At 33.6% G+C, this 16024-nt stretch overlaps 1 protein-coding gene across 1 annotated transcript in view; it reads left to right on the top strand.

Moving 5' to 3' along the window:
- Rab5 (RAS oncogene family member Rab5) overlaps positions 1 to 16024 on the top strand; it is a 67061-nt gene that overhangs the window by 33618 nt on the left and 17419 nt on the right. The window contains exon 2 of the mRNA XM_072538908.1: positions 289 to 545. Within this exon, the coding sequence (XP_072395009.1) occupies positions 289 to 545 (257 nt within the window). The remainder of the gene's footprint in view (positions 1 to 288; positions 546 to 16024) is intronic.

Below are 16024 nucleotides of genomic sequence, written 5' to 3'. Positions count from 1 at the left end.
GCTCGGCTGGAGTTCCTCCCTAAACAGGGACAGTAAAAGGTACCTCACTTCGCCTTTTATGGCCTGCGTCTCTCTCTATAATGCATGAGACAAGTTCCATGAAACGACGTATAAATGCGCTATTATAGAAAGAGATCCAAGGTGACGTTAAGGAAAATACCAATTGGGGCCAATAAAAGAAATGATTTTCTTCTGCGACTATCAACAAAGAGGCAATATTGTCAACCTTTCTTTTTCATTAATTGTAAGTAAAATAAACAATTACAATACGTTTTTATTTTGTTTTAGTTAAGTAAAAATGCGGCAAACAGAACTGGACCTGCTCAGAGACCAAATGGCGCTACCCAAGGAAAGATATGCCAGTTCAAACTTGTCCTACTAGGCGAAAGTGCCGTCGGTAAGTCGAGTTTGGTACTGAGGTTTGTCAAAGGACAGTTCCACGAATACCAGGAGAGTACCATAGGAGCAGCTTTCCTTACACAAACCATATGCCTCGACGATACAACCGTTAAATTTGAAATTTGGGACACAGCGGGTCAAGAAAGGTAAGTAGTACCAAAAGATAATTGTTTTTATTTAAAATAATATTGAAATTGAAAAATTTACCCTTTATTCCACGAAAGGAATGATTGAAGGCGTTTCGTAAAGAGTTCTATCGAAGGGCTCACTTTCGGTATCTTTCAAAACAGACATCGGTGCACAATGGCACGTCACATTGTTTACACGTAAAGGTAGCTCTTTGCACAAACTACACAATTTATTAGTATTTTTTTTCTTTTATCTCGGTTGGAGTGGGTATGTTGATGGGATATGCCTGTCTATCAACCAGAGTGGAGAATGTTGAAACTCTGCCCGGTTGCTACTGAATAGGGTTTCACGCGGGACAGGCTCGTTCCGCGTCACGTCACGCTATTTTCGATGTCCCCTCCCGTGTTCCGCCGGACGTCCCGCTGTCCCGCAAAACTAACTTAACTTAAATTATATTTTCTAAATTAAATATATCATATTATATCGATATTTAATCTAGGATGCACTGAAAAACCAATAAATTTTCCACAGCGAACGTCTAATCGCTAATTAGAATTTATAAAGAAAAGAAATGACACTCTATTAAATGTCTCTATTAAGACACAATTTAGACTGTTTATCATAATCTTTTTCCTTGAATTTGTGTACCAACTGCGATTTGTATTGATGATATAAAGCTTAGTTTTTAATTGGAATAAAATTTTCTTAATAACCATTGTCGATATTGGTAAAAATAAAGGTACCTACTTTACTCTTCATAAAATTCATATTTTTTCACAAACTGCGTGTACGATTGAAAAAAATTAATATCTGATGATTGTATTTTAGATTTCAGAACATGCAGAAGTTTATAAAGAATAACTTTTTCATAAGACTAAAACTAGTAAAAAGTCACATTTCTCTACCAATCCACCATCTAATTGGATACATTTGTCGTAGCGTTTATGAATATTTCTAATTACATTTCTTAGTTGTTGGGGAGTAATTTCTGCACATGCCTGTCTGTGTGTGACCAATTTAGATTGGAAACACCTCTATAAAATTTGAAGTTGTTAACCGACCAAAATTTTTTTAATGTCATGTAATAAAAGGTCTATTGCGGGACAAAATATGAAATATTTAGTTAAATTTTCAGGGCATTCTACGATACTTTTTCTTCGTCGAAAATGGAGAATTTGTATTAGCGATTTTTTTATTAAAAAAATTTCTACGCCACTGGATCTAGAGTGGCTTCAAATAGCTATGACAAAAATTTCATTAAAATATATTTATTAATAACGAAGTTATGGCAACTTAAAATTTTAAAACTCACTAAGCTACGAGTCAAAAAAGAACACCCTGTATCAACAGATAACCATAAACTAATTATTTTTCAAATCATTTTAATAATAAACAACTACTAGACAAAAAAAATTGTTCAAAATAGCATAAAAATTTAATGCACGTGACGCATGCCATGACAACGATATTACTGTGTCATTATTTGTACATACTATGTTACACCTATAACTTTACATATAAATACTATATTACACCTTTATTATAATTCAGTGAAATACATAGTGTATAAATCTTACAAATAAAAATATCTACCTACTATGTTAATAAATACAACTATGGTAATATATTTTTTTAATCACTATGTTAGGACATAAACCCGATTCAACACCTCAGAGGTTTAGATCCTTTTAGTGATTGTTTTACTATATTTTTATTTATTTTTATTTTTTTCTTTTTTTATTTTTTTTTAATATATTTTTATAATCCTTTTTTTTATTTATTTTTTTAATTTATTTTTTTTTAAGTTTTAAGACTTTTTAGTATTTAGGGTCAATGATATGCCAAGATAGTTCTTGTAAGAAAGATATAAAAATAAAAATTTTACACGAAGAAAACAAGACACAAAAACACTCCGTGGAGTGATATGGAACAACACTCTAACCAAAGAAAATAAAATAAAAGATCTTTCAGATCATAGTAATAAATATTACCCTATATAGATCGGCAGTATGGCCAATGACAAAAACCATACAAAACAAAATAAGAACAGTTGAAATCGACTTTACGAGAAGATATCTACAAATCTCTACATGGAGTGCTGCGAAGGATGAAAACGGCAAACTTATAATGGGAAAAAGTGAAGAAAAATAAGAAGGGCTTTCTAAGAATTTGTTTTAATAATATTTGCTCATGCTTTAGATGCTATATTGACAAATCCAAATTGTCTATTCATTTTTATTTACGCATACAGAATATTTATAATCATCAATCGAGTTACAACTCACTAAGCTACGAGTCAAAAAAGAACACCCTGTATCAACAGATAACCATAAAACTAATTATTTTTCAAATAATTTTAATAATAAACCACTACCAGACAAAGAAATGTTTAAAATAACATAAAAATTTAATGCAAGTAACGCACTTACATTATTATTAACTTTACATGCTACAACTTAAATCTCAGTTGCCATGACAACGATATTACTGTTTGACATTATTTGTGTCATACAAATTTCAGTGCTAGCATAAATTTATGCATAATATCTGCAACAATATTTACTTCAAATTCTTTTAATAATATTTTGTGTCATGGCTGCAAGATTAAGTTTTAGAGAAAAAAATTGAAATTATACGTCTTTTGGGAGATAACGATAGAAGAGCCAGGGAAGTTTGTACAATATTTAATGACAGACATGTGGATTGTCCTAATATTAGCTGCGGTACGGTAAACAAAATAAATAGAATATTTAATGAATTATCAAAACTAATTTTAAAAAATAACCCGTTACAAAGAAGAAGAGGAAATGATCAAATCATTTTAGATCATTTCAGAAATAACCCTAATGTCAGTTTAAGGAATGCCAGTTTATATTTGAATGTGCCTCGAGAGAGTATTCGGCGATGTCTTAAGGTAAATAATATTAAACCTTTCAAACCAAAATTCTTACACACATTACAAGAAGGCGACGAAGCAAAACGTTTAGAATATTGTTTATGGGCCCAAGGGGAATATTTAAACAATATAAATTTTCTAAAAAACGCGTTGTTTACCGACGAAGCCACTTTCACTACAAATGGAGTAGTATCATCACAGAATTGTCGCTATTGGACAGCAGATAATCCCCATTGGGTAATAAACTGTAAAAGCCAGTATTCTCAAAAAATCAATGTCTGGTGTGGTATACTGAACGAGCGAGTTATTGGTCCTTTCTTTTTTGAAGAAAACTTGAACTCACAGGACTTTTTAGAATTTTTAAACACCGACTTGTGGGATGCTATTCATGAGCTCCCAATTAATGAACGATTAAATTTGTATATCCAGTTAGATGGGTGTTATGTTCATTACGCCAGAACCGTGAAGCAATGGCTAAATGAAAATTTTCCGAACCGTTGGATAGGTCGGGGTAGTCCGTTGATAGATTTTCCACCCAGATCTCCAGATCTCACAATTTTACACTTCTTTTTCTGGGAAATTATCAAACAAAAAGTTTACCAAACCCGTGCAAGAGACGTAAACGAACTTCGTGCAAAAATTCGACAGGCATGTGCAGAAATTACCCCCCAACAACTAAGAAATGTAATTACAAATATTCATAAACGCTACGACAAATGTATCCAATTAGATGGTGGATTGGTAGAGGCAACTAGGATTTAAACTCAAATTATGTTTCCATGTTTCAGTTAATACAGAATGTTTTTTTTAACGTTAATACAGAGTGTTTTTTTCTTAGTGAGTTTTAAAATTTTAAGTTGTCATACGTTTGTTATTAATAAATATATCAATGAAGTTTCTGTCATAGCTATTTTAAGCCACTCTAAATCCAGTGGCGTAGAAATTTTTTTAATAAAAAAATCGCTAATACAAATTCTCCATTTTCGACGAAGAAAAAGTATCGTAGAATGCCCTGAAAATTTAACTAAATATTTCATATTTTAAGTTGCTTACTTACTTTCAGTTGCTTTGACAAAGTCCTCGTAGACATACCGTCTCAGGACTCGCAACTAATGTAGAGTCATATGTCGCCCTGTTACCTATCCAACGGTAACTTTAACATCTTAAATGTAAATTAGACATAATGTAGATCAAATCTTATTTAATAATTTTTAAAGGGTTTTTACCCACATATTTAGTGGCTACATCCATGTATTAATTTGACACTGATGATGGAATATTTATTCCGAAAACGTTTTGTCAATGCAACATAGCCCAACTGGGTTTTTTATATACCTTTTATAAAGGATTTTATTCAAAAATTTTTAATATATGGTATACAGCCAAATACAGGAACTTTGTTTCCTTGTGGATTTCATATTTTGTCCCGCAATAGACCTTTTATTACATGACATTAAAAAAAATTGGTTAAAACCGGTTAACAACTTCAAATTTTATAGAGGTTTTTCCAATCTAAATGGGTCACACTGTATATATCAAGAAGTATTCTTTAATTAATTAAAAAAATATTATATTACTATAAGTTACATATTAAATAAATAAAAAAAAATCTTGTCCATGACTGGACACAAAGGATCGCAGCCACTGAATCCTTGCTGAGCTGGCTTCTTTGTTTTCTCATGATCAAGCCGGCTCTGAAAAAGAGCCTTTCTTGTGGGACGGACGTAGCTGAAATTGATAGGATATCTCTGGCCAAACGAGCCATAGACGGAAATTTTTTCTGGTTATCTTTCCAAGATAAGATGTCCACGTTTCTGTCTTATCGTTCTTCTGCTAGATATCGATCCAATTCGTCGTCAAGGCCGTATCACTGTTGTAGTCTTTGACGATCTGCGGACAGTCCACGTCAATGTACCGCTTTTTTTCTGTCATAACGAGCTGCTTTATTTGGTTGTTGTTAATCAAGTGCTCGTTTGAATGGCTGCTGAAGTTCAATACCATATGCCATCCCTATATATTCCACAGTATATCTCCTTTATTCTTTGGTCAGTCGCTTATCTTCATCAGTTGGCAATTTAGAGTTACTAATTCGATTGGCTCGAGTAGTTCCTATTGAATAAATACCCCTGTATTTACAGATATACGAAGATACACTAGCAGTAGCAACGAAGTGTAAAAGTTATCGAAGTAGATAATGTAGTTTTTGAAGTCAGGAATAGTCTGAAACTATCGAATAACTATATTTGACGCTGCACCAAGATCAGGATTTCCTAGTAGGATGACGTTATCACCAGCTACATTTTGTAAATTTCAAATCTGTAGGCGTATCCGTAGGAATCGCATAGGACAAATTATTTTATTCTTCATTTATGGTTTGACAGTTTGGCTAACAGACAGTCATATTGCATAAACTTAAAATTATTGAAAAATTCTTATAAAATTCTAGGTGGCCTCGTTTTAATGACGCGCAGTGTATATATATATATATATATATATATATATATATATATATATATATAATTCTCAAAAAACAGTAAATATATAAATAACAATATTAAATATAAAAAACATGAGACAACAGTTAGTAGCACTTTTAGTGTGTTATTTACAAAAGATAATCTATATCTACGATATCACTAATCTGACCAGGACGTGAATCATAATTGTATTTGGGGTAAGTACCAACGATAAGCAATACGCAATCGGTGATTCTAGTAAGTGATATTAAAAAATTGCAGCTAAGATAATTTTTTAACTTAGCAAACAAAAACAGCAGTTGATATTAGTAAAAATATGGAAAGTGTGGTTGAACGGTTCCTGTGGTATTTGATATCGTACCGATTGCGATCTCAATCGTTTATTGTCAATTCCCACACAGAAATACACGTGGTTTAATCTTTAATCGGTTTCCTGAATGAGTCTCCAACGGGTTTATTTTAACGCTTATTTATCTGCAAAATCACGTCAGTTCAGTCAGTGGTTGGAAGATGGATCCAAAAATTATTGTTACTTTGTTATGCGAGGAAGGGGAGCGTCAAAATAAACTTCCAAAAAGGAAGCGTAATAAGTGGATGCACGAACATTGTAAAACGCGAAACACTCTTTCTTCTTCTTCTTCTTCTTTTTGTGTAGAAATGACTGTCTGTTTTTCCACGTGCCTGCAGTAAGATCTGTATATTCGGTATTCTCCAATACCGCTTCGCGGAAGCATTTCCCGTGACATGCAATCGTTTGTGAATATGAAAGTTTAAATTCAGTTTAGTTTTTCAGGCATTCAGAGTTTTTTAGGCATATTTCAAATGCCGCATACCGGTTGCCAAAACTCAAAATGGAAATTTCATGTTATAGGTTTTGAAGATTAGGCTCTCACAAGGGAATTTCCACTGCGACCGGTTAATGGAAGTGATACCGGTTGCCAAAACTCAAAATGGAAATTTCATGTTATATGTTCTGAAGATTAGGCTCTAACAAGGGAATTTCCACTGCTACCGGTTAATGGAAGTGATACATTTTATTGATCTCATTAGAATCGTAAAAAATGACAACAATCGCGCAACGTTTATCTATTTAATATATTTGTAGAAACTGATTTCATTTGCCGTAAAATACAAAAATTTCATACGAAAGATGCACTCTTCACCTTTAAAACGGATTTTGATGTTTGTCGATACGACACTCTGGTCAAATATATCAAATTTTTACCGTTGAGTTGATACAAATTTTATTTAAAATTGATTTCGCGCGCGTAACTGACATTCAAAATCGCCGATCGCTTTTCGCCTGTCGAGAACGGTTCATTCTACACAAAACTTTTGTTCAAAATTATGTCAGTACATTTTTTTACTTAAACATTTTTTTCTAAGGTTTACAGATTCTTGGTAAATCGATTCCCCCCCCCCTATGAGGGGGCGTTTTAAACCCCCTACACACGTCCCGACTAGACTAAACCCCCAACTGTCGTGATCGTCAGCGAAGATTGTCGTCGGGATGTTTCGGTTGTACAACCAGATCGGTCGGCCCAACCATGGGGTACAATTTTCGTTTTTCTGATATTTCATTGCATAAATCTTCATTTGTTCCGTTATCTATTTCTTCTATTGTTGTTTGCCCTTTCGTCTTAAAACAGTTCTTTTATATATTATTCCCAACTTTTAAGTTTCGTCTGCATCTCTACTATTATGTGTCCGTTGACTAATAGTTTGTTACCATATCTGGTGCTGTAATATTTCCGATGATATCTTTGAAATTCATATATATATATATATATATATATATATATATATATATATATATATATATATATATATATATATATATATATATATATGTATATATATATATAGTAAAGGAGTCTGTAGTCTTTGAATTTCACAGCATTTCTCATTCAGCCAATTTTCGTTTGCTTCTTTTAGTTTCTTTTGTACTTTTCGATATACTATATACAATTTTGTCTAGATTTTTAAATAATCTTCTCTTTTACATTAACTGAAGAATTTCTTCGGCCATCCCGTCGTTTTTCTTCTTCAAGCAAATTTGATTTAATTCTTGCTTCCTTATTTTCTTCGTAAAATTAGTTCGTAAAATTAGTTTCTTTGTTTCTTAATTTTGAAATGTCTATATTACGTTCCTTTTTGGTTCTTTTTGTAATTTTTGAGAGTTAATCTAAATGTTGCAACCACTGGGTTGTGATCTTATGCTAAGTCAGCGCCTGGATTGTCTTGGCTAATACAGTTTTTAAATATTTTTTCGATGATAATGTAGTCTATTTGGTTTTTTATAATTTTTTCTTTTCTGTATTTGGGTAACTTTCAGGTGTATAGGTTTTCTTCTAGGTTGTAGTTTGAAATAAGTATTTGTTACTACCATTTTCTTTTCTTGTACAAATTCGATCAACTGCTCTCTTCTTTCATTGCGTTCGCCAATTCCATGCTTACCAATCACGTCTTCACATTTTTCTCTGCCTATTTTGGTATTAAAATCCCACATTATGATAAGGATTTCATATTTTTTACATCTATCAATATTTATTTGGTCGATTTGTCCAGTGAATTCTTCGATCTCCTACTACTACTTTGGGCAATAGGCGCATACACTTTCAAGATATATATATATATATATATATATATATATATATATATATATATATATATATATATATATATATATATATATATATATATATATATATATATATATATACATTTTAATTTTAGAGGTTTGCATTTGTAGCTTTATTATTCTTTCTGATAGAGGAGCGAAGCCAACGACTGAGTCACTTGTGTTTTGTTTACAGAAATTAAAATAGTCCAAATCACGTTTTGGTTACTGTTGTAACATAACATTGTGGTCTTATTCTTCAAGTCTCCTATTAAAGATCGGCAACAATTTTGGCAAATTCTTCTCTGTATTGGGTCGTTCTCAACAAATCCTTCGACCCTAAGCCTATCCAATCTCGTCTGTCTTTAAACCAGAAGCACTGTCTTCATGTTGGTCCACGTTTGCCCTCAATATTACGCTCGATTAAGAGCTGTAGAGAATCGTATCTATGGTTTCTCATTACATGTTCGAGATCAGTATTTTTCCGCTTTTTTATGATTTCAATGAGCTCACGTTCTGTTCTCATCTGTTGGAGAACTTCCAAGTTGGTGGTGTGGGAAGTCCAATGTATTCCTAACGTTTGTTTATATTCTTAGGTTTTAAATGCTTTACGTACATCTTTACATTCAAACTGGCAACTTTTAGCGTCCACACTTCAACTCCACATAACAGTGTGGGATATATGATTTCAATAATATTCTGTTTAATTTTTGTTTAATATAGATAGTTATTGCTGTATCATAGACACCCAATAATGAAATATTTAATGATCTCACCGTAATTGTAAATAATGTATGTATTAAATATTGTCACAAATCATGATTTTTACTCTGTATTTATATTATGGGACACAAGAAAATGAAGAGCATATGGACATGCATCACAATGAGGGAGACACCGAAAATATAGAACCCCCAACGATGGAAGAGGTAAAACAGGCAATACGAGCACAAAAGAACAATAAGGCTCCAGGTACTGACAACGTCCCCTTGAGCTATATAAATTAGATGGCGATCACCTAGTAGGACAAATGCATGTGCTCATGAACAAGATTTGGAATGATGAAAAGAACCCTAATGATTGGAAAACCGGGATTATATGCCCAATCTATAAAAAAGGGGATAAACTGAAATGCGAAAATTATCGCGGCATAACCCTCTTGTACACCGAGTACAAAATTTTGATTTACATACTAAACAAACGACTCCAACAAATAACTGAAAATATTGTCGGGTAATATCAAACCGGTTTCCGACAAGGAAGATCTACAACTGACCAACTATTCACAGTGAAACAAATCTTAAACAAATCGTGGGAATACGACATTGATGTTCACAGCATATTCATAGATTTCAAACAAGCCTACGACTCAATTAATAGGAACAAGTTACAACAATCAAATATTGCAGAGCTTTAATATCCCCCAAAAATACATCCGACTGGTAAAAACAACAATGGATTCGTCAATAGCAACTGTCAGAGTCCAAAATGAGCTCACAGAAAACTTTACGATAGCCCAAGGATTAAAGCAAGGAGACGGGCTGGCACCGACACTATTCAACCTGAACTTGGAATATGTGATAAGACAGCTGAATATAGGAAGAGGTAATTCCCTCACAATAAATCAATACAGATTGCCGCCTATGCCGATGATATCAGCATCATGTCTCGCAGAACAGAAGAGGCAGCAGAAATATATTCACAATTAAAATCAAAGGCAAAAGAGACCGGACTAGAAATAAATATTCAAAAGTCAAAAAAGTTAACACAGGCAAGAGCTAGGGGAAACAGACGCACAGTTGAATTAGAGGACGATATTGAAACGGTAGAAAGTTTCACATATTTAGGAGTTACATTAAACACGGATGGAACAGAAGAACCAGAAATCCAAAGAAAAATAGTAAATGGAAACAAAGCTTATTTTTCACTCGATCATGTGTTTCGCTCCATAAACACACACTGGAGATCGAAAATCAGGGTCTACAAAACTATTATCAGACCAATAGTATGTTATGGATGCGAGACATGGGTGATGACAGAAGAGACAAAAAGAAAACTGGAAGTCTTCGAAAGAAAAGTCCTAAGAAAGATATTTGGACCTATTAACGAAAACGGAATATGGAGATCCAGGTATAACCATGAACTCTACCAACTGTTCAAAGAGACACCGATCTTAGAATTCGTTAAACTTCAGAGACTTCGCTGGGCTGGTCATGTAGTAAGAATGGAGACAGAAAGATTGCCGAAAATAGCCCTTGATAGTAAAATGCAGGGCGCAAGACTAAAAAGGAAGGCCACGGAAAAGATGGAAGGATGAAGTGGCAGCGGACGCGCAAAATTTGCTAGACGTGAGAACGTGGAGAAGATCGGCGCGGGACCGACAAGGTTGGAGGCATAGTTTGGAGGAGGCCAACGCCCGATTTGGACTGTAGCGCCATTGGAGAGAGAGAGAGAGAGAGAGAGAGAGAGAAAGAGAGAGAGAGATTTATATTTTGACTGGCCATCAAGTTGTAACTTTTACATTAAATATAGTTAGTACTAGTTCAGTATATTAATCCTTCTTGTGTTTTTCAAACAGCTCAAGCATTATATTTATAATTGTCCATTTTATCAAACATTTGCCACTGAGAGAGAATGTTAGTCAGATCTACAGCATGTTATCTAAATAAAGCTAGGCAAATCATTATTTTTAGAGTAAATTGGTAATTTTAGAATGTTTGAATGTGACATATGCAAAAATGAAAAAGTTGATGTAAAATATTTTTCAATCTGTTTTGAAATTATTTGTTGGTATGTTTTATATTTTTATCGAAATCGTTCTTACATTGATTTCTGATGTGGAAATAGAAACGTCAAAATAAACATTTTAAACTAAAATTGTGGTTAAGTTACATTAACGATAGTTAATATTATTAAAAAGCCACAAGAAAATAGCTTCAAAACAAAATGTAGATGTAATATTTGGAAATACCGTGAGTTGCTTAATTAAATTTTTATTTCGTAATCCATCGTCCTTGCATTCTTTTACATGCATGCTGTTCGTAATTGTACATTTCAAGTACTATAGGTTACTAGACTCTAATTCAAAATAATTCACGGTCGACTTCATTAATTAAAAATGATTATGAGTATAGGTCAATACGAGGGTTTCTACTTAAGTTCTTAAACCAATACAAAAATATTTATCGTTAAAAATGGATGTATTGTAGAGGTGAATATGAAAACGTGACTTTTAACGCATCAAACGTCTTCGTTGGATAATTTTACACTATTTGATATTTTAATTTTCTCTTAAAATTTAATAAATTAAGTTTGGTTATTGTTGGTTCGATACCGGTGGTTATGTTAGAATTTGGCAGGACTCATTTCTGAGACCTTCAGACACTTAACACCCCTTAGGACGAGTCTATTTTATTACTCCGTATAATCCGGACTAGGTCTGCGATGATTCGGTCTTCGTCATGTCTGGAGACCTAGCTACTCCGAGCATACTATTATTCACTAGAATCAGTGCTGGAACCAAGGTCTTATCAACTCTGGTAGGCCAGTGGTGAGCACCAACAGAGGACATGAGATGAGGTTTGTTTTACCTCGTAGTTACATAGACGGCATCTTGGATATTCTACGAATCGGGAAGAGAATTTGAGTTGAGAGAATCTGTAAAGGGTCCCAATCCTGGATCTTAGCCAGGCTTATGACTTCAACAGTAACCTAAGAGTCCTGGAAGGTCCTTGACATCATCTCGGTCAGTAATAACGGCCATTCCAATCACAGGTTCGAGTTCCTGAGGCAGAGCAGATGGCCCGCGTCTTGCAAGGACATTGGCCCGCTTATTTCCGTATACCCCGGTACCCATATTAAGTTGAACTTGTTGGTCAACGCGTCAGCAGCTAGGCCCTTTTGCATTCCAAAACTAAGTTGACGTTAGCTCCGACGGCTTCCAGGTGATTTTTAGAGCTACCTGACAGAGCAGGGAGAGATTGTCTTGTCAAGATAAAGCCCTATCGACCATCTCCTGAGCATAGACTAAAATCGCGACGATCTCAAAGACTGGTACATAGGAGTCGAGAACCTGACTCGTAAATCAGACGAGCTCATTTCGCCGAAGCAGTGCTTATTCTCTTTCTCATTCTCGTTCTACTCATTATCAACTATCAGAAAAGTGAACCAAGGAGAGCATGAACTCAAAGTGAAAGGTAATGCTGGCCTGCTCCGTAGCATAGGAAGTTCTATTTTATTATCATCCTACAACATTTCGCATTGATTAGCGGACATAAGCTTCTTCTATATGATTCCAGGAATTTCTATTTTGCTCAGACTATACAACTACGTGCTTTCTTCCATATACGTGTCAGTGGCCTTCCCCAGCAGCTTCTTGTATATTCATGAGGTCCGTTATTCTAATGGATTTTTAGTCCATTCCTCATCGTTGAATAGTGCTAAATGGCCAGGAAAACTCAATTTTATTTTTCTACTACTACTACTACTACTACTACTACTACTAAACTTTTTTTTATATTTCTACTACTCTGTGGAGAGAAAATTACTGAAAAGCCAATTTTAAACAAAATTTTGTCAAGGTCCACGCTTCAGTACCATATAAACGAATACTGAAAACACAGAATCGAAGTATGTGCACTCGTAGTGAAATCTCCATATCACATCTTGTTAATGCTGTTTTTATTTTATATAGGCCTGTCTTGACTGCTCAGTTCTACATCTGATCTCTTGAGTATTGTCCCACTCGTCATTTAAAAAGCAAACAATCACGTTGTAACTCTCTCGATAGTATTGGTTATATTTACTGTGATTCTACCTTAATAATTATTAGACACGCGATTCCTGCTCACTACCATCCATTTTGTGTTTTTAACATTTAGTTTTATCAAATTGCCACCATACTCAATAATATCTGAATATCTTCTAGACCGGTGAACAACAATACCGTGTCGTCTGCATATCTTATGTTATTAATTGTAACATCATTAATTACAGTGTTGTAGAAATTAATGTTAGACTTACACACAATATATTTTATTAAACCTAAGACGACCGGTTTCGAACACTACAATTTGCTGTTCATCTAATAGGGTTTTATCAGGTCTGTTTTAAATATTCCCAATATTACATATCAAAGGAATATCTACTTACATGCCGGTTCAAGGAATGTAGTTACATAGGCGCGTATTAAACTCTCATTGATGCTATGGTGCTCTCTGATGGTCTTCAGCTATATTATAAATCGAAAATTGTGGGATATATCTTGAGGAGATAATTGGGAAACAACCTATTGTTATTATGATTAAGAAATAATTATTTGATGTGATTGTTTGTCCGACAAACATCAGTTCGAACTGAAGTGATCTAGTTCCGATATTAGTTAGTAAATATTTGAGCAAATCTTTCATTTAGACCGAGTGTCTCGTTTATTTCCATAAGCTTGTCATGCTGTATTCTATCAAAAGCTTTTTCATGATAATTGAAACAGATATAGACATCAACATTAACATCACGATAGCTTTGAAGTAATACTTGCATACGGAATAAAGCTTCTCGTGTTCCAAAACCACTTCTGAAGTCAAATTGATTGTGCTGCACCTTTTTAACTTGCGATATATGCGCACATGAATATTTTTGTAGAAATAGCTTAAGTGACAACAAATTACAAGTGCCTTTTACAATTTCGTAAACCCAACTAACTACTGGACAAAGAGATAGAGAATCAAATTGAATGAATCACACCATTCATATTGAATTCACCAATTAATACAAGGTGCCATTACGTTCCAGTCAGAATAAATTATGTTCCGATTCCACAAGAAAATACCGCAAAATAACTGCTTAATTATTAATTTCTAAATAAAAACTTATCACTCTCTATGTCTCAGTAACTAAGCCTTCTAAGGTTCATGTTCCCATATCAATATTCATCATTTATCGGGAGCTCCTTGATGTAAAGCGTTGTAGAAATACTCTGTAGTATTCATGGCATTAGTAATAGGTTAGCCACCATGTTTGTATAGCTTAAACTATCAACGTTACTTATAACGTCTACAGATTTTGAATTGATTTCTAATTTTAATCAGTGAACTTGGATAGTGTGTGAGCCCCATTCGAGGCAACCGTAAGAACTTTCTAACGGTGCTAACAGTTAATATGCAATTCAGATTGCGATTCAGTAAAATTCCGCATCAGATAATAATAAATGTACGTAGCAAGTGATCTTTGAACAAGTGTTTAAATATTATATAAAAATCTATTTATCAGCTCCAATGAGTACATTTCATAGTATATTCAGGATTTAAACATTAAATATTTTGTAACTGTTTTTAGTTTGTGTTGAAAATCCCTTTTTCAATTATGTAGAGTAGAATTTGACTTTGATGTTAACACGTTGTGTTCGAGTTTCGTTTTAAAATAATAAACGTCCACGACTAATTATTGTTTTGAAATATTGATTTGCCTGGATGTTGAATACGAGAACAACGCCAAAATTTCTAGTTCTAGTAGCGAAAAATTAAGTTTTTTGTTTAATCTCTTGAATTCAATGCAGTTAAATTCATTTGTAACAACTCCATCTAGAAGGATACACTAAACGAAGACATGTTTGATTCCTCTCGACAAAAAAATCTGAATTCTTTTATTTACGTGATTTTATTCTATAAAAGATATAATTAATAAAACATAATTCAACACATCAAGTAATTACCTACAGTGCTACATCTACATCCTGACAGTCTACTTGTTCAAATGTATCGGGGCAAATTGCCCTATATTCTTCAACAATTCGTTGTTTCAAAATGTCAATATTGTCAGGTGCTGTAGCGTTAACTTTAGATTTCAAGTATCTCTTCACAGAAAAAAATCTAATGGTGTGAGGTCCGGTGACCGAGCTGGCCATTCTATCGTAACTCGTCGTCCAATCCATCTACCACGATATTCCTCATCTAGGTCACGTCTTACTGCACCATAATGGTGCGCAGGAGCACCATCTTGTTGAAACATCATTTCCAAGTTGCCGATTTAATCTGAATTATACTCCAGAATTTTTTCAAGTATTAACGGTTCAATTGCATTTTGCAACATCTTCAGATACACTTCACTGGATAAGTTAGTATTGAGAAAAAAAACAGGCCCAACTATGTGGTTTCCCAAAATACCTGCCCAAACATTTTTTTTTTTTTTTTTTTTTTTTTTTTTTTTTTTTTTTTTTTTTTTTTTTTTTTTTTTTTTTTTTTTTTTTTTTTTTTTTTATTGGAAATTGAGTATATGTTTCACGAAAAACGTGAGGATTTGTGTCACTCCAATACCTCACATTGTGTGTGTTAACATTTCCATTGAGAGACAAAGTACTTTCGTCACTAAAACAAATTGTTTTTATGTAATCGGGCTGTTGGTTAATTTTATTGGACATATTTTCACGGAATTCTAGTCTTCGGTCGGGGTCATCATCTGAAAGTTGGTACACAATTTTTAATTTGTAAAACATTTTGTGAAGATATG

Source organism: Diabrotica undecimpunctata, chromosome 7 (assembly GCF_040954645.1).
Source record: "Diabrotica undecimpunctata isolate CICGRU chromosome 7, icDiaUnde3, whole genome shotgun sequence".
Classification (NCBI taxonomy): Eukaryota; Metazoa; Arthropoda; class Insecta; order Coleoptera; family Chrysomelidae; genus Diabrotica; species Diabrotica undecimpunctata.
Note: the sequence above shows the minus strand (reverse complement) of the source record. Positions and strands in the feature narration are given on the sequence as shown.